Source organism: Spea bombifrons, chromosome 2 (assembly GCF_027358695.1).
Source record: "Spea bombifrons isolate aSpeBom1 chromosome 2, aSpeBom1.2.pri, whole genome shotgun sequence".
Classification (NCBI taxonomy): Eukaryota; Metazoa; Chordata; class Amphibia; order Anura; family Pelobatidae; genus Spea; species Spea bombifrons.
In genome coordinates this window covers 52833618-52861248 of record NC_071088.1, presented here as the reverse complement: position 1 = coordinate 52861248, position 27631 = coordinate 52833618, and the positions used below count along the sequence as shown (strand labels likewise).

General features: G+C 43.3%; 1 protein-coding gene across 6 annotated transcripts in view; it reads right to left on the bottom strand.

Moving 5' to 3' along the window:
* Window positions 1–14467: 14467 nt before the first annotated feature.
* Window positions 14468–27631, bottom strand: part of LOC128472411 (vesicle transport protein SFT2B-like) — a 165938-nt gene continuing 152774 nt past the window's right edge. For 3 of the 6 annotated variants that reach the window (XM_053454249.1, XM_053454247.1, XM_053454245.1), the window contains one exon: window positions 14468–14648. In XM_053454249.1, the coding sequence (XP_053310224.1) occupies window positions 14598–14648 (51 nt within the window). In that variant the 3' untranslated portion in view covers window positions 14468–14597. Of the gene's footprint in view, window positions 14649–24216; window positions 24263–27631 lie in introns of all 6 variants that reach the window. The other 3 variants (XM_053454248.1, XM_053454246.1, XM_053454250.1) reach the window with 2 other exon arrangements.

Genomic DNA, 27631 nt, shown 5'->3' with positions numbered 1-27631 from the left:
AGAAGCACGGGTAAGTTTGGAGGAGGGAGGGGGAGGGACTGTTAAATGGGGGGCATAAGGCATTTCTGGAGGCAGAGTGTTCTATTAAATGCCTTTTAACCCCCTTAATGCCACTCTGCCTCCAGAAATGCCTTTTTAACTCTCTATACGCCACTCTGCCTCCAGAAATGCCTTTTTAACTCTCTATATGCCACTCTGCCTCCTGAAATGCCTTAAACCTCCCTATATGCCACTCTGCCCCATAATATGCCTTTTAACCCCCTTAATGCCAGAGTGGCATATAGGGGTATAAGGCATTTCTGGAGGCAGAGTGGCACATAGGGGGTCAAAAGGCATATCATGGGGCACAGTGGCATATAGGGTTAAAAGGCATATCATGGGGCACAGTGGCATTTAGAGGGATAAAAGGCATATCATGGGGCACAGTGGCATATAGGGGTATAAGGCATTTCTGGGGCAGATGTGCATAACTGGGGGGGCAGGTTGGAAAATAGAAGGAAATAAAACCAAAATATTTTTCTCAATCATAGCTTTTATTAAAAAAAATAGTTAACATGAATTAACATTTACTGGTAAAACTTTTTTCCTATAGGGTCATTTTATATTCATGCTTTTTCTTTTTTCCTAAATTAATATTCAGATTTGGGGGGTCGTCTTATAATCAGGGTCGTCTTATAATCGAGCAAATACGGTAATACAACTAAGATTTATATCTTAATAGTATTAATTGCCCTCGAATGATACTTTTGAAGGTGCAACAAAAAGTGATAGATTGATAGTAAATAATATGATACATTCAAAACAATGACATCTAAAGAAAGCACTTCTTGTCCTGAAAAAAACAATATATAACTTGTGTGGGTTCAGTAAACTGGAAAGAATAAAATTACAGCTAAACGCGAGCAAAGCAGAAATGTTAAAACAACCATTGTCACGAAAGGGTTAATATGTCAACATTTGTCTTTGGGTATTTTAGTATGTGTTTGTCTGGGTATGTTTGTGAGTGTGTGGGTATTTTAGTGTAAACATGTGTCTTTGTAAATATGTGTGTGTGTGGGTATCTTAGTGTGTCAACATGTGTTATTGTTTGCGTATGCTAATATGTGTGTCTACAAAAAACAAAAACTGTCTGCGCTTCTTACCCTAATAAAGTTGGCAACAAATATATAAACATAATATAATATAAATGAGAGGTTTTGGTTATATGAATTGGCCAAAGCATAATTAAGCTCACCCGCCACGTGGCCAATTCATATAACCAAAACCTCTCATTTATATTATGTTTATATATTCGTTGCCAACTTTATTAGGGTAAGAAGCGCAGACAGTTTTTGTTTTGTATACATTGTACAGCCAATACACTGTTTTTTGCAGCATGCTTACACCTGTTTGGTAGGCTTCGTATTATACATTTGTATTATTTGAGCCTGTGACTAGCTTAGCGCACCAACATTTTTTCTTTTCCCTAATATGTGTGTCTGGTTATGGTTTGAGTATCTGCGTAGTTTGAGTGGGTGTCTAGGTGTGTTAGTGTGTGTGTTAGTGTTGAGTGTATGTGTTACTGTTTGCCTGGGTTTGTGTTAGCGTAAGTGTCCCTCAGATTCTAGATTTGCCCTTGATTAGAAACAAGAGCAAGAATTGAGTAAGGGAGGTGCATCGAGGCACAGGGCAGGGCAAAGAGCAGGACAGGACTGGCAGATGACACATCCAGTCACAGGGCTGTCCCTTTTATTCTTGCGGCCTCTATTTTTATTAGTGGTGCGATCGCCCGCGCTGACGCTCCTCAACTGCACACACAGTATCATTCGCTTATCACTACATGACTATTTGGCCGTCCCTGTGAAATCTTTTTACATGTCACTTGAGGTATTTTTTTTTAATGCTGATTGGTTATAATTTGTCACATGATCGCTTTTCTTGGGGTAGGGGGTAGGGGGATTTTGGTTGCCATAGCACGTTGCTAATGCATAAGTGATTTTGGGCATGTGGGGGGATAAGTGGGTATCTGTCTCGCATATTTACTTTCAGTGGGTTTGTTGGGAGGGTTGTTAGGGTTACTTTTGGGGCCATATTTGCTATTTGTTGCAGATGGTAATACAAATTCTCTTCTATAAATGAGTTTTGGCTGCAGAGTTGCTGTGATTATGTTCTTTTTTCTTGATTGAGACTTTGTTTCTCTGTTTTGCTGCTATCTCTAGTGGGGTTTCCATTCCCCTTAGCAATTCAGGATTCTGGCGGAGTTTTCAATGGTCGCCCACCCCGATCTTTGCTGTAGTGTACGTCGTCCATGTTCCCCTGCCCTCTTGGCCCCCCGGGTTTTGCTCCTTCTGATGGGTCGTTATTTATAAACCCCCCCCCGCTTATTTTCCTTTGTTCATTACCTCTCATTCTCTCTCCTCTATTTGTTGCCCTTCCTGTCTCCCTCACCGTTTGTGCCCTTCTACATCTCTTTGAGTCAACCAACTCGCCCTTTCAACCCTCGAACCTGACAGTACTGAGCCTCAATGTTCGAGGCCTTAATATCCCAGAAAATAGGTCTCGGTTGTTTCGAAAACTTCATCAGGCAAGGGCATCCATGGCTCTCTTACAAGAAACCCACTTGAAAGGAACTAATGCACCTACTTTCCGGTACACAGCCTTTCCATTGATTTTCTTTAGCAACTTCACAGCCTCTAGATCTAGGGGGACGGCCATATTGTTTTCACAACACACTCCTTTTCTCATGTCTGAGGTTAGAGATGATCCTGATGGTAGATACACCTTTGTTAAGGTCACCGTACATGACCATATGTTTACATTCGCCTCCATCTATCTCCCTAACACGTGGCACTGCCTTATCCCACATTCTCCGCTCCCTTATGGAGTTCAAGCAAGGTATTTTGGTTCTGGGGGAGATTTTAATTTACCTCCTGACGTGTGTGGATACTTCTTCTGGGTCCTCTCGCATCCCACCCTCTCATATTAAGCGATTCAATTCTATCCTTTACATAAGCATAGACGTGTTGAATGTTGGAGAGCATACCACCCAGCAGAGAGAGACTACACTTGCTACTCCCCCCTCACAGGTCCTATTCCAGAATTGACCTCCTTTTGATGGAGTATTATCATTTAGAATTACTGCTGGATTGCTCCATAGGCACGGCAGGATTAATGGATCACTCCCCGGTCGTTTTGCACCTTCAGGCCTGTATGTTCAGACCAAGCACTACGCCCTGGTGACTTAATGAGCCGCGAACGCACTTCTTCTGGGGGAGTTACTCGCCCACATTGGAAGCCCATAAATGCACTATACGGGGGATTTTTATCAGTAGGGCCTTACATCTGAAGCGCTTGAGGTCCCAGGAAATCATGAATCTCGTACATAGCATTGCTTCTCTGGTACAACTCCACAAACAATCCTGCGACAAACGCACCTACTTTGAGCTGGTGATGCTCAGGCGGCAGTTGAGTACTCTACTTAACTACAATATTCATGATCTTTCACGCGCACTAAAGCTCTCTTCTATGAGCATGGCAACAAGAGCAGACGCTTGTTTGCTAAAGCGCTACGAGCTAACTTTTTTTTTTCAATATTATCGGTCGTTATATAGTCTTCAGAGCGTCTACACAGGGGAACGTCGGTGCTCCCTTATCAGGCAATACTTGAATACTCATGTCCGACGATCAATCGGAGGACCTCAAGGGTAAGATTACGGTCGAGGAGGTATCGGCTGCTATGAAATCTATGGCTATTGGGAAAGCGCTGGGACCCGATGGGCTCCCCCTTAGATACTACCGGGCCTTTTGGAAACACTTGCAGGAGCCCTTTACATCTAAGCTCAATGCTGTTAGATCTGGTGAACAACTACACCCTCATTCTCTAATGGGTCCGATCTCTATGTGGCCTCAAGACGGAAAGGATCCTTTGCTATGCCAGAGTTACAGGCCAATATCTCTCCTGAAATCGGATTTAAAAATGTTTGCAAAGGTTCTGGCGACCAGACCCCAACCAGTTCTGGGACTCTTGGTGCACCCTAACCAATCTGGCTTTCTTGCAGGGAGGGAGGGCCGTGATATATATTGGGCATTAAACACATATTGGGCATTAAACACCATACATCTTGCACAGAAGACTGGTCAGAAAATCCTTCTCCTGTTCACTGATGCGTAGAAGGCATAGGGTTGCCTGGGACTTCATGTTCCAGACCCTCCGAACCATGGGCTTTGGTCAATCTTGGCTTCACTGGATCTCGTCTTTGTATTTGTTGCCTTCTGCTCGAGTGCGTTTGAATGGAGAACTCACTGAACCCTTTCAGATTCGTAATGGAACGCGCAGTAGAGCTGCCCCCTATCTCCTCTTTTGTTTGCCTTCTCTCTCAAACCTTTTTTACAGGCTATATGGGATAACCCAAGTATTCTGCTCAGATCGCTCACTTAAATTTTCTGGGTATGCAGATGATCTACTATTCACAGTTTCCCAACCCCTTATCTCGGTCCCACATATTCACGAGGAGCTTCGTATTTATGGCTCCCTTTCCAGCTTTAAGATCAACACGGATAAATCTGATGTCCTGAATGTTTCTTTGCCTCCAGGAGAAGTGCGGACACTTCAGGGTTCATTCCCCTACAGGTGGTGCCAACAGTGACCGGGCCCTGGAGTTCTGCCAGTCAGGGGAGCCCAAGCACACAGAATGCAGCAGCTGACACAAGCTGCTGTATTCCATCACCTAGGAGACCGTGCCATTCAGTCCTCCCCTGCCGTAACTTGGCTGGGAGAAACCACTGGTCTCCCTGCTCTATCAGTTAAATGACTTTTAATTGTTGCAGCAGGGAGACCAGTGGTCTCTCCCGGCCAAGTTACAGCACCCGGATTTTAAAAGTCTCTACGAGCGACCAATTGAGTCACCCGTACAAGCTTTTAAAATCCTAATGCAGCAACTTTTCCGGCAGAGACCACTGGTCTCCCTGCTCTGTCGGTTAAATGTCCGTACAAGCGACTTTATTGGTCGTTCCTACAGACTTTTAACTGTTGTAGCAGGGAGACCAGTGGTCTCTCCCGGCCAAGGTACGGGACCAAGAGTTTAAAAGTCTGTACAAGCGACTCTATTGGTCACCAGCAGGGGGCTCCTGGCGCCAGAGCAGCTGCAGTACGCCTTAACCCCTTATAAAAAAAAACGGAAAAAACTAACACAAAGAATGTCCACGAATATTCCCCGGAAGAGAAGACACGAATGGACAAATATTCGCTGGATACGAAGATTTTTTTTTGGCGAAGACGAGCACGAAGACCTCCCTGGTGCCCAAGTCTAGTGAGAAACTCTGTCCCCAGTTTCCCATAGGCATCTTTGTCACTAAATAGCTCCCCATAGTCCCATGTTTAGTGACAAAGATGCCTATGAGAAACTGGGGCAAACTCTGTCACCATTTCCCATAGGCCTCTTTGTCACTAAATAGCTACCCATAATCCTTTATGTCTCTATATCAGGTATGCTGGAAAAATGCAAGAACTCAATTATGCAACCATTGTGAATAATAAGATAATGTAGAATGAAGCTATTAACACAAAACCTTGTTGAATCCATTGACTTACGTCCAGCTGAGCTTTCTGTGTGTAATTTTTTTGTTGTGTTTTATTGTGGGAGCTCTAAATACTAAGTGGTAGGGTGATGACGCACCAGCTATGTGATGGTAGTAACACAGTGTTTACTGACAAACATGACTACGGGAAGCTGTTAAGTGACAAAGGTGGGTAATATAATTTGGGTTGGCTTTGGGGTGTGCAGCCTGTGATCTATACCTTTAATGCTGTGTTTTTATGGGAATTCCAATTGATTCATACCCACAAAGCTGGGTTTGTGTTATTCTGTAGATCCATATCTGCTATGCTATGTTTCCATACATTATTTATGCATACCTGCAAATACAGGGTTTGTATGTCATATTTAGTTGATCATTAGTTGACCTGCAGTGCTGTTTCCATGTATTTATTTGATCTATACCCTCAGATTTACCCTTGTATACCTGCAGGGTTTGTATGTCTGATTGTGTTTATTTGATCTATACCCTAAATGCTGAGTTTGTGTGTTAATGTGTTGATCTCTACCTGCTATAGGCAGCAGGGTCTAATATTTATATATATCAGAAGCAGGGGCTAATATTAATATATATCAACAGCAGGGACTAATATATATTATATATTGGCAGCAGGGTTATGGGGCAACCATAAGTCATCTTTGTCTTATGTGTGTCTGGGTATCAGTGTGGCAGAGCCTGTCCTGGTGTGTGCTTATCCATCCCCGTTGACACCTATTGCAGGCATTTTGAATTTCTTGCCAGGAATGGAGCGCAGGTTCCTGCAGTCGATGGGTCCTCCCTATCAGCTGTATGGGGCCTTGATGCTCCCCTTCCTATTGATAGGGTCTTCCCATTTCCCAGACCTAGCGGACTTTCAACGATTTCGCTTTGCTCAACTCATACGCTACATCAATTCACTTCCAGGCAAACATAACCGCGAGAGATCTCATGGCTTTTGAATGGCTCAACCAACTAGAGAAGATACCTCGAGGTTCCGACTACATATGAACTTGTGATCACAGATGTATCGTCTGCCCCCCCATTTATGGTTTCCTGGGTAGAGGGCCTTGGGGAAACCCTCTCTGACCACAAATGGGAAAAAGTTTGCGTCCTGACACATAAGTGCTCCATTGCCCCGAAAAGCCAGGAGATGGCCTACAAGGTTCTTACCATGTTACCGGTTTCCGTTAGCAGGATTTTTCGAGGAGTGATCTGACCAGTTGGAGGTGCGGCAAGGAGATTGGCTCATTCCTGCATACCCGGTGGAGCTGCCAGAGAATCCAGCCTTTTTGGAGAGGTGTCTGGTCAAGTGGTTTCACACACTTACAGTTTTTGCCTCATTCTGCACTCACTGTCATTCATGAAGCGCTCTTAACGCTGTCTGTTCCCTGATTCCCTTATAATGGAAATGTACGGAAGCTCTGTCTCTCTGTCACTGGGTGGCTCAAGTGGAAGAGGTGAGAGCGGAGTGGAGGAGTTGGTTCATCTGTCTTCTGATGGAGGTGTACACGGGGTTCTGGCCGAGCTGGATATCTTTTTTGTAGTCTACAAAACTGGCTCAGCTCCTGAAATAAAGTTGATTAGCCAATCCTGGCTTTAGTCCCTTTCTCTCCTACTGTATGTGGTTCTCCTCATTTATATTTATTTCTCCTTCTCTCTCTCCCTTGCTTTCCCTTCCTCCCCGCTTCTCCTTTTGCCTTTTTTACTCTTGATTCTCTTTCTTCCTTACCTTCCCCCATGTTTCCCCTTCGCCCCCCTTTTTTTCCCAGCCATGGCCCGGGAGGGCAGTGGACTCCGTTGGTGACGATGTGAGTCGGTGGACTTGTTTTGTGTTTCCCCTCTTCTTACCCAATGTATGATATTGTTTATTATATTTGAATACAGATATCTCCATTTATTTGACTTTTCTTGCTCGTGTATGTTCTGTTATACCCTATGTTGTCGATGTGGTTGCTTCGTGTGTCTACACTTATTAGATTTTTCTTGGTCGATTATACTCTGTTTTTCCCTGTGGACAGCTATGTGATTGATTTCTCATGTCACCTTTTTGATTTTACATGTTTGATTATATGCCACATTGGCTGGTGGTTGATGATGTGGTTGATTTTACGTGACAACACTTAATTGATCTTTCTCATTTATGTGTTTTCTGTATTACCCTGTATTGTTGTACCCCTTCCGTGTCATTAAAAATAAAATATTATTTACCTAAATGTGTAATTATGTTGACATATTATACTTTGTTTGTAAAAGTAGATACATATCAAGGCTTTGTGGTACCAGCTATATAAGCTATATTATGTCATTAATTATGTGGTTAGTTTAGCCTCCCAAGGGCTGCCTTGGGTGTAGTGGTGTAAAACACTGAGTAATATCTCAGAACTGAAAATATAATACAATAGAAATGTATCCCACTTAAGTGTGATAAGGATTAATTTAACATTTGGTGTGTGTCACGAACTGGGTCCATGCTGATGACTGAAAGGACCCAGCGCGCCCAAAGATTGTGTGCAGGAGTTACGGTGCAGTAGTGGAGTTAGACAGGGCTTGGTTGCAGGGCGACCACACTCACCCAGGTGTTGAGCACCTAGGGTTGTGCAGCCACATACCAGCACCCTGACATAGCAGCAGATGTAATCCAAAAGGAAACAAAGTGAAATCCTGCAGTCACCCTGGAACAGGCATGAGACATCACACAGGACTCATGTGCGGGATGCTGCAGGCTGGGAGTATGGAAGCTAAGCAGAGAAATATAGCAGACACATAACAAGCAAGGGACAGGGAGACCAAGCACGAAACATAACCAGACAAGATATACGTGTTACTGAGCACAACAGTGAACAAGACAAGGAATAAACATAACCAGTCAAGATATACATACTACAGGGCACAACAGGGAACAAGACAGGACACCCCGCTGCCGGGGATACAGGACAGGACACCCCGCTGCCGGGGATACAGGGCAGGACACACATAAATACAGGAACTAGCCTAAGACTGTTTGATAACTATTGGAGATTCCGTCACATCTTATGGCCATAGTATGCTTAGCCCACCACTACGCCAAAGTACTCCAATGACAGTGGGTCCCAACGCTAATCCCTCCTGACAAAGATACAAAACAAACCAAACATGTAAACCAAACATGTAAACCAAACATGTAAACCAAACACATAGCACTGAGACATACCTGTAGACTGCAGACTGAGACAAACAGAACACACGGGAGGAGCACACCTTATAAAGGAAACAGAGATGAAGCAAAGAGCTGAAGCAGAAGCAAGGAATGGAAGATCAGAACAGAGCAAAAGGAAATCCAGGAATGGATCGAAGCAAAACAGGGAAATTGAAACAAGAGCGAGATATGCAGCTCCGCAGCCTGGGAAGGAGCTGCTAACCGCACCCGATTTGTTCCTCGTCTGCAGGGCGGCCTGGGTGTCCACCATATTGAGTCATACCACAAAGCTTGCATCCTTTCGCAGACTCTATGTGCTCCGGACGGTTCCAGTACCCCTTAAGTACCAGGCTGGTTTTTTTTGTCCCCTTTGTGACCAAGGCTGTTATAACACTTTTGTGGTGCTTGTGTTTAGTGGTAATTTTCTCCTCACCCATTTAGTGTACCCACACAAGTTATATATTGCTTTTTTCAGGACAAGACGGGCTTTCTTCAAATACCATTTTTTTTCCAGTAAAAGTTTTTATACATCAGATCCTTGATACAAAGGAGAAGACAACCGTCACGCAGGGCGGTGTGCAATCTCTGAGTACAGCTGAATGAGACATGAGGCGACATTTCTGAACAACGCAAGGTTGAGGACTCCAAGAAGGCCGTGAATGCATAGTCATGTAATAAGAGAGCAAGGATGATGACAATGGTCAATGGAGACTCAACCAGCAGAGCCGGATCGGAAAAAAAAATTTTTGTGGACAGCTCCACCACATGTGACGCATGGAGCCTGTTTGGCCACAGACCCTCCAGCAAAGCCTAAAATGGTTGTCCCACATATGTGAGAGACGGACCAGGGTAAGGTACCAGCGGCAGCTGAGATTTTTCTGGAGTTCTAAATGGTTAGTGCAGTGGGTTACACCCCTCACCGCCTCCTTCGCCTCTAGCCACAATTCCAGCGGGAGCTCTGTATGGAGCTCCCTCTCCCAGGCCAGCATATGAGGTAGCTTGTGAGTGGAGAAGCGGGCGATTAAGAGGGAGTACCAGGTGGAGATAGCCCTCGGAAATCTTGGGACCAAGTTGTACAATGAGAATAGCTGCCTGGGAGCCAGGGAGGAGTGACACATGAGAGAGGGCAGCGAACGGAGTAAGTGGCGAATTTGGAGATATTTAAAGAAGTCATTGCGTGGAACGCCGTGTGTGGAATTGACACTCTCTTAATGATCTTAACATTGCGGACGTCTGGGGTACAGTCAGGCGTGACATTACCAGATGGCGAGGATTCGAACTGTCGTGGCTAGGCAGGGTGAATACTTTGAAAATGACGGCTCTTCCCAAACTGCTCTATATGCGCCGGACTGTTCCGGTGAACCCCCCCCCCTAGGTCTTCTAAACACTATCCAGAGTTTTTTTTATCTCTTTTACCTATGTTAGAAGCAGATCTAGAATTGCTAACCGCACCCGATTTGTTCCTCGTCTGCAGGGCTAAAGAGTCGTGAAGATCAGGTGTAAGGGAAGGTAAGTGCGTGGAGGCAAGGTAAGTGTGGATGTCATCTTGTGTTGGTTGAGGGATGGAGGTGTCGTGTTTAAGATTATATAATTTGGAGTAGTAGTTGGCGAAGGTCTCTACCATTTGGTTCCGTATGTCCTGGCCAGTGTGATCCTTAATGTAAGACGGGCAGGAAAGTGATGGCCGAGCTTCTTAGCCAAGAGGGAGTCGGCTTTGTTGCCTTTCGCATACAATTTCTGTTTGAGCTTCAGCAGCATATAAGCCGTGGAGCGGGCATTCATTTCTGACAATTGAAGTTTAATGCATTTAATGTTGTGCAGGAGGGAGTCAGTAAGGTGTTTTTTTGTGAAAGGATTCACTGTCATGGAGCTTAAGAAGTAAGGAAGTTTTAGATTCAACAGATTGCTTTTTGAGATGGGATGCTAGGCTGATGAGTCTACCACGTATGACCGCCTTATGGGCATTCCAGAGAATGTCTATGGGAGTTCCTTGGGTTTGATTATCATGGAAGTAGTTTGTGAGGTGTGTCTGTATTTGTTCCCTGTGGGTCTGGTTGAGCAGGAGGCTGTCATTAAGACGCCAGCTACCTTTCCCAGATATAGGATGACAGAGCCTCAAGGAGAGTAGGAGCGGGCGTGGTCAGACCAAGAAATCATCCCTATCGAGCATGACTTGGCTGATTGTAGAGTGAATTTATTAAGAAGGACATAGTCTATGCAGGAGTATGATGTGTGAGGGGCAGAGAAATAAGTGTAGTACCGTTCAGAGTGGTGCAGTACCCTCCAAGCGTCGAATAATTGGTGAGAGTGTATCAGAGAAGACATGGTGGAGCCGAGTGTGTGGGTGCGGGAGTCGTGAGGGATCTGCCTGCGAGTGGAGCTGTCCAGGAGAGGCTTTAGAGCGGCGTTCAAGTCTCCACATAGGATGACCTGCCCTTGTTTGAGTTTAGTTAAAAATGAACTGAAAAAATGGAGTTTGGGAGGTGTTGGGAGCATAAAAAGAGGCAATGGTGTAACATACTGAGTTAATTTTGCATACTAATATGAGGTAGCGTCCCTGCGGGCCAGGGCATTTACGTAGTAAAGAAAATGAGAGGACATTTGATAGGAGAATCGAGGCTCCCGCTCGCTTAGTGGCGGCCATGGAATGAAATTGCCAAGTGAAGTGTTTAGAAAACAAATTAACTTTGCTTGTGTTTTTTAAATGCGTTTCTTGAACACAGATAATATTAGCTTTATGGGTCTTGGCTTTGTCCCATAAGGAGTGTCTTTTTTGGGGAGTATTGAGGCCCTTAGCATTAATAGAGAGTATGTTTAGGTCAGTCATTGGTAGAGATTGGAGGGGATTGTAGGGAAGAAAAGACCCGCAGGGGAGCCGAGCCCCAAACAATAAGTATTAAAGAAAATACAGTAGACTGCACCCGACCAGCTAGGTTACAACGGCGCATTGTGAGGCATTCCATGGTAATAACAGTACATAGAAAAATCATAAACGAAGGGAGAAAAAAACAAAGATGCATAACCAGGACGAGTTGTCCAACCGATTGGAAGGGAGAATGTGCTAAAGATGTAGATAGAACTAGGGGGGGTGGAAGGGTAGAGCAGTGGAAGACCCATCCAGAAGGAGTCCGCACAGCCTGCAAGGTACGGGGCTGTGTGTGGAATGTAAACTTAGTAGGAATGTAAGAGTGTAGGCGAATGAGTGTGGAATGCTATAGGCCAGTGCAGACCAAACCCAGGATGCAGAGGCACTTGTCATGTAGGTGGTGATGGCGAGGAATATTAAACGACAGGCTGGTCTGCAATAGAATGTGGGGTGTGAATGCAAGTATTGAAATGTTCGAATACTGAAAAAAGAACATTAACAAGAATAACGTTTGTAAGTGTTGGTCGCAGACCAAGATTTCAAGGGGAGACCCAACATGTTTCAGCAGCGATACAGATTACCGTTCGAGAGGGCGGGCTTTCGTAGACCAGTCCCGTTTCAGTTTCTTCTGTGGGGAGATTCTCTCTGGTCCACGGTCGGTTCGATCCCCCATTTCTGTAAAAGAGCCATGCCGTCCTCCGGGGTGTGCAGGATCGTCGATCCTGGGTGTGCAGGATTTGTCTTACCTCGATAAGACAAATATGGTAGCCCCATCTGTAGGGGATCTGCCAGGAGCGCAAGAGGCTTGTCACCAGGGCGAAGGAGCGCCGGGGCTGGAGGGTGAGTTGGGAGAGGTCCGTGAGTAGCATGATGTTTTGAAAACGGGAAGGCAGATGGTTTGCATCTGGCTGTCTGCATAATCTTGTCCTTGGTATCATAAAAGTGTGCTCTGGTCAAGACGTCTCGAGGGAGTTTTAAGGAAAGTGCCTTAGGCCTAGAAGCGTGGTGGCGTATGTCAGCATTATTACCTTCGCCCAGAAGATGCTTGAAGAGGTCCATAACAAAATCCGGTAAGGCGTCTTGGCCTATGTCCTCCGGGATGCCCCTCAGGAGAATATAATTTCGGCGTGAGCGGTCTTCCAAGTCCATCACTTTCTATTGGAGATGAGCTAGCTCTGATTTGAGTGTGGTGTGGTCGTCCGCGAGGATGTTGTGAGCATCAGTGAATTCTTCCATGCGTCTCTCCAAATGGTCTGTGCGGTGACCCAGGCCATCAAGGTTCCGGCAAATAGAATTCACAATTTACTGAATGCCCTGGCAGAGCTGTTCTCGCATTTCGCGTAAGAGCGATTTCATGGTCTGCGGGGTGAGTGCGTGTGTCCTGGTCTGGTTCGTTGTGCGGGACATCTATTGGCGTTGGAGGTCTGGAGCGTGAGATCAAGGCTGGGCCTGTGGAAGCGTCAGAGTCCTCCTCTAGATCACGAAGTAGGCCCAATTCGCGGGAGGAGTGCTTCGTGCGAAGTTTGGGTTCGAAAAAATTGAGCATTTTTGCAGATTTTTTCGAGCAATGTCCTGACATGTGCATGGAGCAACAGGGATGAGTTATTAGGGCAGAATCAGCCACCGATGAGTGCGGATGGAATACAGTGAGGCTGGGTAAGCGCGGAGCTCCTTCACCTAACATCTGCTCAGATCGCCATCCAGGCCATGCCCCCCCCCCATTTTTTTAATCATATCATATTATTTCCTATAAAAAAAATAATAAAATATGATGAAAAAAAAACACATTTTCTCACTTTTATTTGAAAAATCTTTTACTCATCCAAAAAAAAGTTAATGAAAAAGCCTGCTTAATAGATTCTACTATTTGTCCTGAGTATAGAAATACCCAATGTTTTTTTTGCTTTTTTCTGCAAGTTATTGGGCAAGAAGTACAAGTACCGTTTTGCTATTTCAAAACCATTTTTTTCCAAATCTGGTCATTCTGCCCCATGTGCTATTTCAGGTATCTTTGAAGTAGGCTAATGCAATTCACGCCCATCAAACCATATATTTCTGAAGCTAGACACAATAAGGTAATTCAAATGCTGGTATTTTAACCCTTTCCATGCACTAATTCTACTACCACCCTTTGTCAGTCTTTGTGGTAGTAATTTTTGTGTTTGTATCATACAAATTGTACTTCAGGTATGGATGAACAGCTCCTTGTATATGTCACTGTGAAATAACACCACAATATGGGTTCAGCAACGAAAATGTAATGTAAAAGAAAATGTGATTCATTCATCAGACCACTCCACCTTCTTCCTTACTCCGTGGTCTAGTTCTTATGCTCACGGTGCTTTCGGCAATGGATAAGGGTCTGCATGGGCACCTTGACTGGTCTTTTGCTCCACAACAGTTCGGTTACACAACAAACTACAATGCACTGTGTGTTTACTGTTTTTCCTTCCTTGGACAACTTTTGATAGGTACTGACCACTGCAGACCAGAAACACCCCACAAGAGATACAGTTTTGGAGATGCTCTGACCCAGTCATCTAGCCAACACAATTTGGCCCTTGTCAATTTGGCATTTTTCATGCTTCTAACACATCGACTTTGAGGAAGAAATGTTGACTTGCTGTCTAATATATCCCACCCACTGACAGGTACCATGACAATAAGACAACAGTGTTATTCACTTTACCTGACAGTAGTCATAATGATTGATCGGTGAATATTTATTCTGGGTTTATGGGTTTTTGCAAAAATGTCATTAACTTAAGTTAATCCTTATAAAGCCAGCAGAATGTAGGGAAGGCAGCCAGTAACATTCTAAATCATTTACACAAAAAGAGGCCTATTCAATATAAAAAAACAACAACAAAAACTTTGAATAAAAATTTTATGGTTTTAGTTTTATCACAAATTTGACAGTTCCCCTTATAAACACAAAATACATTTATAACATTTTTGTATAAAACTGAAAAGCTATGTTTGATGAAAAAATCTTTCATGGGATCAAGGTCCTTTTACGAAACACACAATGTGAAACACTTTTTCACTGCATCCCTGTTGGTGGAAAAAAATATATGGGTTATAATAAACAAATGAGATAAATGAAAACAGAATATATGAACCCCAAGCAACGAAACAAATGAGTAAGAGAATGGTCCCTGCAGTCTTTAGGAGGACCACGCCTAAATTAATTCAATAGAAACAGAAGAAGCTATTTGTTATGACTAAGCATGAAGGTGCAAAACATGTCAAGCTATTCTACTTGTTCTTATGCTGTATGCTTATACACTTAATGTGGAAATTTGTCTGATATCCGTGGACTTCTGTGATATTACCGTATTGGCCTGAATATAGGCCACACTCCCCGCCGCTTTAGGTCTGGTGCAGTTCGCGATACGCCTGATGCCCAGGACATGCAGTTCCGGGCGCCAGGCGGCAGTTTATTTTTGCAGGGGACCTGGATCCTCCTCTCTGGCAGCCGTGGATGTCTGCACAGACCTCTGCTGCCGGAACTTACGCCTGAGCTTCTATTTTTTACTGACAGGGCAATTCGCTCTTCTGCATGTGATTTGGCAGATCTTATAACTTTCTTTGCCTCTTGGCAGTCTTTAGGAGGACCACGCCTAAATTAATTCAATAGAAACAGAAGAAGCTATTTGTTATGACTAAGCATGAAGGTGCAATTTGCTCTTCTGCATGTGATTTGGCAGATCTTATAACTTTCTTCTATTTTTTACTGACAGGGCAATTCGCTCTTCTGCATGTGATTTGGCAGATCTTATAACTTTCTTTGCCTCTTGGCAGTCTTTAGGAGGACCACGCCTAAATTAATTCAATAGAAACAGAAGAAGCTATTTGTTATGACTAAGCATGAAGGTGCAATTCGCTCTTCTGCATGTGATTTGGCAGATCTTATAACTTTCTTTGCCTCTTGGCAGTCTTTAGGAGGACCACGCCTAAATTAATTCAATAGAAACAGAAGAAGCTATTTGTTATGACTAAGCATGAAGGTGCAAAACATGTCAAGCTATTCTACTTGTTCTTATGCTGTATGCTTATACACTTAATGTGGAAATTTGTCTGATATCCGTGGACTTCTGTGATATTACCGTATTGGCCTGAATATAGGCCACACTCCCCCCCACTTTAGGTCTGGTGCAGTTCGCGATACGCCTGATGCCCAGGACATGCAGTTCCGGGCGCCAGGTGGCAGTTTATTTTTGCAGGGGACCTGGATCCTCCTCTCTGGCAGCCGTGGATGTCTGCGCAGACCTCTTCTGCCGGAACTTACGCCAGAGCTTCTATGGTGGACATAACCTTCCGGTGCTCCACCAGAAAAGTCACGGCGGAAGTGCCGGCAGCGGAGCTTGTCTATGTGCATCACCGCAGCCGGTGAACGTCTGCATGTCCACCAACCGGCCCCGCTTCACACCAGGTAGTCTGGGGAGCATTGGTAAGTCGGGGGTGGCACTTCTAGGAAGCAGAGTGGCACTTCTAGGGGGCATAAAGCATATCTGGAGGCAGGTGGGCATTTCTAATGGGCAAGTGGGCATTTCTAGGTGGCATAAAGCACATCTGGGGAGTCAGAGTGGCATATCTGGGTAAAGCATATCATATGTTATAAAGCATATTAGGGGCAGGGTGGCATATCTATAAGTAAGGTGAATTATGAATTAAGGGGATGACCTTAAAATGGCTATTGGTTTTCTGTTTGTATATAACATATGCTGACTAACAGATACCATAAATGTTAAAATACATGTATTCCTGTTCATTAAATAAAATATTGTTTTACCATTCCACTAATGTGCATTTTTTCTTTAAAAATATTTTTTCTTTAGGCTAGGTTTCCACTTGTTTTTTTTTGCTAAAAACGCCCATAAAAACGCCAATAGCGCCACCTGGTGTTTTTTTAGTGAAAAAACACTGCAGCCAGATGTTAGCTGTTCTTCAATAGGAAATCGCAAAATGCCATTTCCACTTGGCGTTTTTCTGTTTGGCGTTTTTTCAGTCCTCTTTGGCGTTTTTCTGCTTTTTTGGGCTCTGTGGCAGTGTTTCAAAATCGCAGCATGTTGACACTATGGCGTTTTTTGCAAGGAAATCTTGGCGTTTTTCTCCAATAGAAGTCTATGGGAGAGAAAAAACGCCATGAAAAAGCCATGTGGGTTTATTGCCTTGGCATTTTTTATGGCGTTTTTTCCACAGTTACAATGCAGAGGATGGACCCAGTATCTGTGTGTCCTACGAGAAATAGGCTGAAAACAAACAGTTTCACACAAAACAAAGTCCTGGACTGGTTCATATTGAATTTTACACCATTTGGAACAAACATGCCATTACAAACAAACATACCCGACGCATCAACTGGATCCTGCGTGCCAAAAGCAACAGCAAACAATTTGCACCATCATTTGGGGCCAATCTTCCCAGAGGAGCAGACATTCGAAATAAAGCATGCCTTACAAACCACAGAAAAGAGACAAAAGGGTCTACCAAGTAAATGACATCAGGAGAGGGCAGATACTTGCCATTTATCCTAATCCCTTTTAGCTGGGTGAAACTTCTAACTTGTAAAGGCTGGAAAAACTGCCTAAGGTCAAAAAAAGCAATTTCCACAGAAAGGCTAAAACGCCAGAAAAAACTCCAGAAAAAACGCCAAAACGCAGGTAAATGCAGTGGCAGTTTTCTTGGCGTTTTTCCTGGCGTTTTTCATCAAGAAAAAAACGCAGGACAAAAACCCAAGTGGAAACCTAGCCTTAAAATAGCACCAAACTTTAAGGGTGCGGCCTATATTCGAGCCAATACGGTATTTACCTTCTGTTTCTTCTGAATATGATCGATATAGCAAAGAAAAAAGTTTAATAAAGAAGAATATCTTCTCCAGGTCTTTTATTAAAAAAAGGCCTGGCTGCTGCGACAATATTCCGCTTCCATGGCTGGCTCACAGCATGTTTCCAAGTCTAACTCCCTAATGCTTGCCTGTTTGTGCAATGCAGGTTCTGTTAAAAAAACAAGGGTATCAGTGGTAGTCTATCCCCTCCAAGACAATGTCCCTTAAGACAAGAAGAACCCCAAGGCTGCCTTCTACATGCTTCACTAGACAGGCTTTAAGTACTGTTGGGGCTTCCCTTTTTCTTTAATGGCTCATAATAGAAACCTCACCGCTACTATATATGGCACACTGTATGTAACCGTATATAATTACGCCATTTACTGTATTGTTCTTTCTACCAAGGGGTCAAGAGCCCCATCTATTATGCTTGCTACTGCCCACATTTTAAGTGAAAAGACAGGTGGGGAGATCTTGATGCTTGGTCCTGCTCTGAAAATGGGTCCTATTATCTTCCATAAACACACTCTATATAACCTTGAGGAACTACCCTACTCTTAAGGGTAAATAAGGGCCCAAGTCGGCAGTAACTGTTTCTCACGTTATTAGGTGTTGTGTTATACACCACTAAAAGTTGTTCATCTTGAAGGAACATGTTTCCTGCTTTTACTTTGATGCTAGAAGGGCCTTTGAGGGGGTTAGTTGGCTGTGTCTGGTGTCAGTATGGCTATGGTTGGCAAATGTTTCAGTGGATAAGGGTGATACATCCAAATTCTTTTGCCAGAGTTCAGATTAACAGAGCTTGAAGCAGCCAGTGGGAGGAAGGGGTTCCCAGTTAAATTACTGCACCCATGAACAGGGTTGTGAAGACTGTAAGTATCTTGTGTGCAAGCAGATGTGTTCGGTCAAACACATCTCCTGCATGAAGAAAAAAAATAAGGGGCAAGGAAAAGGGGGGATTCTGCATTTACAAGGGCAACATCACAAAAATCTAAAGTGACCACAAAGCTGTCAAGTGCATAAGATGGCTGGACTGTCTCATGATGATTAGGGGAGAGTCTAATATAGCATTTTGTGGATACATTCATAAAAGAGAGGTTAATTTTTCCTGTTGATTTCAGCCACCACTGATGGAACATTCAAGTGTAATACACAGTATGACCAAACGTATACGGATATCTATCACACCTATATGAGCTTGTTGGACATCCAACTCCAAAAATATGGTCACTAGTATGAAGCTGTCCCCCTCCATTGTTGTAGCTAAATGCAGCTAAATGCAGCTAAATGCAGCTAAATGCAGTTCTGGGATTTTCCATAAGATTTTGGAGTGGGAATATGTCCAATTTGTGAGGTGAGCCACTGATGTTGGAGATGGCCAGGCTTGCATATGCATTCCAATTTTTTCCGCTCAACTTCATCCACACCGAACTCATAAAACCATGTCTTTACTGATCTTGCTTGTGCACAGGTGCAAAGTTATGCTGGAAACGGAAAGGACCATCCCCAAATGGCAAAGTTGAAGGCACACAATTGTCTAAAATATATTTGTATGCTGTAACATTAACATTACCCTTCACTGGAATGAACCTAGCCCAAACCATTATCCCTCCTACTTTGGTAGGTAGCGTTCTCCTAGCATCCGCCAAACACAGATTCTTCCAGATAGTGAAGAATGATCCATCACTACACAGAACACATGGTGTGTTTTACACCACTCCAGTCAACACTCTGTTGTGTATAGTGATGTTCGGCTCGTGAACAGCTACACAGCCATGGAAACCCATTTCATGAAGCTCCCGACCCACAGTGTTACTTTCAGAGGCAGTTTGGAACTAAGTAGGGAGTGATGCTACACACGACAGGCAATTTTTATATGTTCACCACTTTTGGTATAAGCTCTTGGATCACGATTTGGCTTTGTTTGCGTGATCTATAAAATTAGGCAGAAAGAGGCAAAGAAAGTTATAAGATCTGCCAAATCACATGCAGAAGAGCGAATTGCCCTGTCAGTAAAAAATGGAGATAAATCTTTTTTTAGATATATAAATGAGAAAAGGAAAGTGAAACAAGGATTAGTTAGATTAAAAACAAAAGGAATGTATGTAGAAGAGGATAAAGGTCTAGCTGACTGCCTCAATGAATATTTCTGTTCAGTTTTTACAAATGAAAATGAGGGAATGGGACCTCAGTTAGGAAAAAAGACTGAATCATTTGAAATATGTGAGTTTATCGAGGCGGAGGTTCTACTTCAGTTGTCTAAGGTAAAGACAAGTAAGTCAATGGGGCCTGATGGGATACACCCCAAGTTATTAAAAGAGCTTGGGGGTGTACTACCAAAACTGTTAACTATTTATTTAACGAATCATTGGTAACGGGAGTTGTCCCTGGGGATTGGAAAGTAGCGAATGTTGTGCCCATTCACAAAAAAGGCAGTAGGGAGGAGTCGAGCAACTACAGACCAGTTAGTCTTACATCTGTAGTGGGTAAATGAATGGAAACAATGTTAACCCCTTCGAGACAAAGGCTGATTTTACTTTTTGTACCCTTTGTGACAATGGCCTTTTTAACATTTCTGCGCTGCTTGTGTTTAGCTGTAATTTTCTTCTTTCCCGTTTACTGAACCCACACACATTAGATATTGTTTTTTTCGGGACAAGAAGGGCTTTCTTTAGATGACATTGTTTTGATTGTATCATATTATTTACTATTAAAAAAATTATAAAATATGGTGAAAAATTTAGAAAAAAATGACTGTTTCTAACTTTTAGTTGAAAAATCTTTTACTCATCTATAAAAGGTAATGAAAAAACCTGCTAAATAGATTCTACTATTTGTCCTGAGTTTAGAAATACCCAATGTTTTTATGTTTTTTTGCTTTTTTCTACCCATTATGGGGCAATAAGTACAGGTAGCGTTTTGCTATTTCAAAGCCATTTTTTCCAAATCTGGTAATTCTTCCCCCCTTGTGCCATTTCGGGTATCTTTGAACCCGGCCAATGCAATTTACCCCATCAAGTCATATATTTTTGAAAACTAGACACCCCAGGGTATTCCAAATGCTAGTATTTTAACTCTTTCCATGCACCATATCTACCACCAGTCTTTGTCAAACTTTATGGTAGTCATTTTTTTGCATTTGTTTTGTCATACACATTTTACTTCAGGTATGAATTAAAATGTTCTCGTTTATGTCACTATCACAAAACACCCCAATATGTGTTCAGCAACATCTCCTGAGCGCAGCGATACCCCACATGAATGATTTTGCCTGGCTGTTTGGGGGCAAAAGGGCCACATTTGGGGCATGCGCATTTTTCAATGTTGAACTTTGGCATTTGGGGATCCACTGCCCATGCCCTATTTGGTACATCTTTGAGCCGGGCCATTTCAGTGTGCCCAATAAACCCATATATTTTTGAAAACTAGACACCCCAGGGTATTTCAAATGCTAGTATTTTAACTCTTTCCATGCACCATATCTACCACCAGTCTTTGTCAAACTTTGTGGTAGTCATTTTTTTGCATTTGGTTTTCCACACACATTTTAATTCAGGTATGAATTAAAATGTTCTCGTATATGTCACTATCACAAAACACCCCAATATGTGTTCAGCAACATCTCCTGAGTACAGAGATACCTCACATGAATGATTTTGCCTGGCTGTTTTGGGGCAAAAGGGCCACATTTGGGGCATGCGCTTTTTTCAATGTTGAACTTTGGCATTTGGATCCACTGCCCATGCCCTATTTGGTACATCTTTGAGCCAGGCCATTTCAGTGTGCCCAACAAAACCATATATTTTTCAAAACTAGACACCACAGGGTATTTTAAATGCTGGTATTTTAACTCTTTGCATGCACACATTTTACCACCAGCATTTTTTCAAAGTTTGCAGTAATATTTTTGTGTGTGTATTTTTCCCCCACACACCTACTTTATGTATGAATTTACAGCTCCTGGTATATGCCGCTGTCACACGACACCCCATAATGTGTTCAGCAACATCTCCTGAGTGCAGTGATACCCCACATGCATGGGTGTGTCATTTTTTGGGGGAACTAAAAGGCCACATTTGGTACGTGTGCATTTTTCTAATTGGAAATTAGATGTGTGGCCATCCTTCCCCCCGTGTTAATTGGGACGTTGTTGAACCTGGCCCATTCAATTTACCCCATCAAATCATACATTTTTTAAAAGTAGACACCCCACGGGCATTTAATATGCCAGTATTTTAACTCTTTCCATGCGAGAATTGTTTTAAGCTAATATGCTAACTTTAGGACTTGCTCACAAAAATATATTTTTTATATATATATATTTTTTTTTTATTATTTTTTTTAAAAAAAATTTTAACATTTTTTTTCAACTTGGAGGTTCCCCTGATAGTGACATCAGTGGGAAATGATTTTTACATTTTACTGTTTTTTTACTATTTTTTTCTAATTATTATTAATTTTATTTTATTTTTTAATTTATTTTTACTAATCACACTGTGATTAGAAAGCTGGGCTCCATTGACTTGCATGGTGAATGCAGTACCTGTATTCAACCTGCAAGTGGAGCCAAAGTTCTCTAGATGGTCTGGACCATCTAGCTAAATTTTAAAATTTGTTGGTTCCTGTTACAGGACGGCGGCCATCTTCCTTGATGGCGAAGATTGCCGGTAGCTGCGGCTGTGACCGCTCTCCGGAGCGGTCACAGCCCATCAAAAGGTTAGTGTTTGGTGTCGCTGGATGCCTCCTGATCGAGGCATTCCAGCGACACCATTTAAGTTTAGGAGGCGATCGTCGATCGCCTCCTAAACGCTTTTAAAACGGGCGTCCGCCGCCATACAAAGTATGGCGGATGTTGACGCCCCGTGGAGGGGCCAGAGATGGCCCCTTCGTGCCGATCGCGGCGTTGCTGAATGCCTCGAGGTCGAGGCATTCAGCAACGCTTTTTGGGTGCAGAAAGCGATAGTAGATCGCTTTCTGCACCCGTTTAAAGACGTGCCGGTCCTGGCACGTCAATTGTCGTAAAGCACATGCTTTTCCGTGCCGTGCCAGGACCGGCAATTGTCATTAAGGGGTTAAAGGAAAGGATTGTGGAACATCTGAAGTCACATGGGTTTCAAGATCAAAAACAACATGAGTTTTCCTCAGGAAGATCATGCCAAATGAATCTTATTGATTTTTTTGATTGGGTGACTAAACTAATTGATCAAGGTGGTGCAGTAGACATTGAGTATCAGGATTTCAGTAAGGCCTTTGACACTGTGCCACATACAAGACTTATAAATAAACTGCAATCTCTGAGTTTAGATCCCAATGTTGTTGAATGGATTAAGGAGTGGCTGAGTGACAGACAAAAGAGGGTTGTAGTCAATGGCGTATATTCAGAACAAGGTCTTGTAACCAGTGGGATACCTCAGGGGTCTGTACTTGGACCCATTCTCTTTAATATTTTTATTAGTGATATTGCAGATGGTCTTGATGGAAAGGTATGTCTGTTTGCTGATGACACAAAAATTTGCAACAAGGTTGATGTTCCTGGAGGGAGAAGCCAAATGGCAAATGATTTGGGTAAACTGGAAAAATGGTCAGAGCTGTGGCAATTGGCATTTAATGTGGATAAATGCAAAGTAATGCACCTGGGGCATAAAAACCCAAGGGCAGAGTATAGAATATTTGATACTGTCCTAACCTCAACATGTGAGGAAAGGGATTTAGGGGTAATTATTTCTGAGGATTTAAAGGTAGGCAGACAATGCAGCAGGTAATGCTAGCAGAATGCTTGGTTGTATAACGAGAGGTATTAGCAGTAGAAAGAGGGAAGTGCTCATGTCGTTGTATAGATCACTGGTGAGACCTCACTTGGGGTATTGTGTACAGTACTGGAGACTGTATCTCCAGAAGGATATAGATATGTTGGAGAAAGTTCAGAGAAGGGCTACTAAAATGGTTTATGGATTAGAGGATAAACCTTACCAAGACAGGTTAAAGGATCTTGGAAGAAAGACGTGACGGGGGGATATGATGGAAACATTTAAATACTTAAAGGGAATCAACAATATAAAGGAAGATAATTTATTTAAAAGGAGAAATACTACCACAACAAGAGGACATAGTCATAAGCTAGAGGGGCAAAGGTGTAATGGTAACATCAGAAAATATTACTTTACGAAAAGGGTAGTGGACGCATTGGAATAGCCTTCCAGCAGAAGTGGTAGATGTTAATACAGTAAAGGCATTTAAGCAAGCATGGGATAGGCATAAGGCCAAGCTAGATATAGGATAAGGGCAGGTACTAAAGGAAAGTACTCAGAGGTTGGGCAGACTGGATGGGCCTACTGGTTCTTATCTGCTGTCACTTTCTATGTTTCTATTACAATAAAAAGTAATTTTGCACTTGCAATTTTGAGTATTGAACCCAGAAGGTGCAGGGCGAACATTTTTACCAAGCTAGAACAGGTAGACCAGCTCATGGACTAGTTTGCGTTATCCCTCCAGACCTTGTTGCTCCGTACAGCACATCTGGTTCCACCATCTTAGCTACTTATGGCACAGGCTGCCCCTATAACTGCTTCCTCTCCGTCCACCACTGGTGACTCAATGTTGTTTCCCCAGCTTTATGGGAGGTGACCCTAATCAGATCAGACGTTTCCTGGACCAGGTCAGTAACTGGCACTCACGTAAAACCACAAGAAAGAGAAGAGATACAAATTGATAGTACAGACTGCAACAATGTGGATACTGACCTGGTCCAGGAAACGTCTGTTTGTAACCACAAAAATCTTTCAATTCACTCACGCAAATTAGCATGTTTTCAGGCCTTTTTCATTTCCTTTCAAAGTTTCTAGATGGAAAACAATCAAAAGGGACACAATAGTGTAGTAAACCAGCTTAATAAATGTTTGAAAAATAAAGATTCCACTCACACAACTGGTGGCACATCAATCAAATGTGCTAATCACGTCTTATGCTCCGGGGTGGCTGTTAGCTTCACCAGTGTATATTGCCTGCTGTTTCATCTGAAGTTTCCACGATGTCTTCAGTAAATTAAGGTAAGTAACCCAATTTCCTTTTTATAAAATTATGTTTAAGTATGGGATAATATCCCATTGAATTAAAAAATGATAAACGGTAATAAAAAGCAATAAAAGTCTGTATAAAAGTTTGTCTTGAAAGTCCTCTACGTGATTCGCCTAGACAGTGGCGTCATCAGGAGGTATCAATCATTGATCGTTTCACTCCAATTCTCTTCTTTTATACTTCCTCAGGTTGCCAGAGAGGTTACTGGGTTCACTTCCGTGTATCCCCCGATGACGTCGTCCTGGCAGGTGAGTTGTTTTTTGTTGTGGGTATGTCAAAACGGATCGTCAAAACTAAAAGACCATTTTCTCTTCCTTTCAGCTGTTTCCTTTGGAGGAGCCGTCCATGCCGTCCGAACATCAGACCGTCACTCCGTGACAGAGAAATATAAAGAAAAAACTTTTCTTAGATCAGATAATGGTTTGAGGGGGTGTTTTTTGTAGCATTGCGGTACAAATCTGTGTTAGTTTATTTCTGTAAAAAGTACCGATCCGTTAATATACTTTGTGTTGTGTGCAAATTCCATCTTTGTACCATCTTAAATGGTAAAAACGACGATATACAATTGTATATACTTCAACAGAAGTAAAAATAATGATTTAATAAAAAATGCGTGAATTGATAAAATATAAAATTTTCAATGTGTACATATAAGCCAATTTATTTCTACGTGACTGAAGGAATTAATAAAATACTGCATCAATCTGTAAATAAGTGTGGTGTTCTTCGTTTGTATATATTGTGACAGTCATGTAGGATTGGTGGTAGAAGGGAGGTATGTTTCTCCTAGATTCCTTTCCTATGTGGAGTAACACCTGAGACTTCCACCTGCTCGGTGATTAATTAAGTGAATTAGAGGGTGGATATAAAAGGGAAGCCAGGAGGGCAGGTATCTCTCTCTGACTGAGGACACAGAAAGCCTGTCTGTGGAAGAGACCTGTGAGTAAAGGTTGCTGGACATATTATGTTATGTTAAGTTGGCAGAGAGAAGCTCTCCAGCTGGTAGTGAGGGACATCCTATGTATAGTAAGTGCCGGACAGGCAAGGTGTTTCTTTTGTTACTGTTATATTTCTTTTGTCCCTGCAACCTTTCTAATAAACCTGACCCTGTGTCAGATTGCACGAATTTACTGCTGTGTGCCTGGTTTGAATGAAGACAGCGCTTGTCCCTTGACCTCAGCGAGGGGCGATCCCAGACCTACCTCACAATTGGTGGAGAATGCGGGCACGTCACTAGACGCAACCGGTGGCTGTTAAGATTGCGGAGCAATACCGTGGAGACGTTGCCGGGGTGACGCAACACATTTAAGTGTCATAAAATGGATGACGTGGTGACTGCCTTGGTGCGATCGGCTTCTGCTCAGCTGGAGGCTACCAGTGAGCAACAGCGCACAAATATACACTTGCAGGAAGCAAACCGCCTGTTGGCAGCCCAGCTGGTTGCATTAACCGAGGCCACAAACAAGGACCGCCAGACGCTGCAGGAGGTGGTGCAGGGCCTGGCAAATCTGCCAAACACGCAACCAGAATCCCCGCACAGGGTTATCCCTGTGGGCCACTATTTGCAAAAGATGACCCCAGCGGATGATGTGGAGGCGTTCCTCGCAACGTTTGAAAGGATAGCTATGCAAGAAGCGTGGCCCAGGGCACGTTGGGCAGGCTTGGTGGCCCCATTCCTTGTAGGGGAAGCACAAAAGGCTTATTTTGATCTTGACCCGGAGGCAGCCAAAGACTTTGATAAACTCAAAGCAGAGATCCTTGCTCGTTTGGGTGTCACTTTAGCTGTCAGAGCTCAGAGAGTACACCAGTGGGCATACAATATGGAGAAGCCGCCGCGTTCCCAGATGTTTGACCTCGTCCATCTGACCAGGAAGTGGCTACAACCAGATGTTTTATCAGCAACTGAGGTGGTGCAACGTGTCGTCATGGACCGATACCTAAGGGCTCTACCCCCAGCATTAAGAAAGTGGGTAAGCCATGGAGATCCTAAAACAGCAGACCAGCTTGTGGATCTTGTGGAACGGTATTCTGCTGCTGGCGAGCTGTTGTGTGGCACCCAGCGCTCAACCGTCCGGATGGCAAGAGTTCCTGGTAAGACTGTTCTGGGGTTTATGGGAGCTGGGAAGAATGTAAAGACTTTCCGTGATAAGGATGAGACTGTGGGCTCAGGAAAACCTAACCTGCAGGATTATGGACAAAGCAGAGATATAAGATGTTTTCGTTGCCATGAGTTGGGTCATATTGCTATGAACTGTCCTGGGACTGTTGAACCTATGCAGTGTGATGCAGCCTTTTTGAAGAAACGTATGTCTATGTTTGCTCAAGTAGTGTGTACTGCTATCAGCTCAGAAGGTTCTAACAGACACCTGTGTGAGCTGACAGTGGATGATAAAAAGGTGGTGGCTTTGTTAGACTCCGGGAGTGTAGTAAGTCTAATAAAGGCCAGCCTCATAGGTTCTTCTAACAGGCAACCCGACACTTTCACAGTAACTTGTGTACATGGGGATACTTGTGAGTACCAAACTGCTGTAGCTTGTATTTCAACTCCCTATGGTTCCGTGTGTCACAAGGTGGGGGTAGTCCCCGCCTTAATGCATGAGGTTATTCTGGGAAGGGATTTTCCTTATTTTTGGAAATTATGGGAGAACAATCTTGTGGTTAAAGATGGCGCCCCTGTTAGGCCTTCACCGGCTAACCTAAGCCCTGAACCATTTGAGAGTTCCCCAACGGAGGATGTAGTTGGGGTGTCGGCAGAAAGGCCCCTATCCTTTCCCTTTACTGTTATGGCAGGGGACTTGGAAGACCCCCTGTCAGAGACAGAAACTCAAGGGATCCCACAGCCATGTATAGCTGATTTAGAGGTCAGAAAAGACGACTTTCAAAGTGAGCAGTTGAGGGACCCTACACTGACTCACGCCAGAGAAAACGTAAAAGTAGTTAATGGGGTACATGTGGAGCCTGGAGCTAGGCTTGCTTTTCCCTATATGGTCCTGGAAAATGATTTACTATACCAAGTTGATAAAAAAGGGGAGGATACCGTGCATCAGCTAGTGGTTCCAAAGGCCTATAGGAGGACAGTATTAGATTTGGCACACGGGCACATTGTGGGTGGCCATTTGGGGATCCAGAAAAC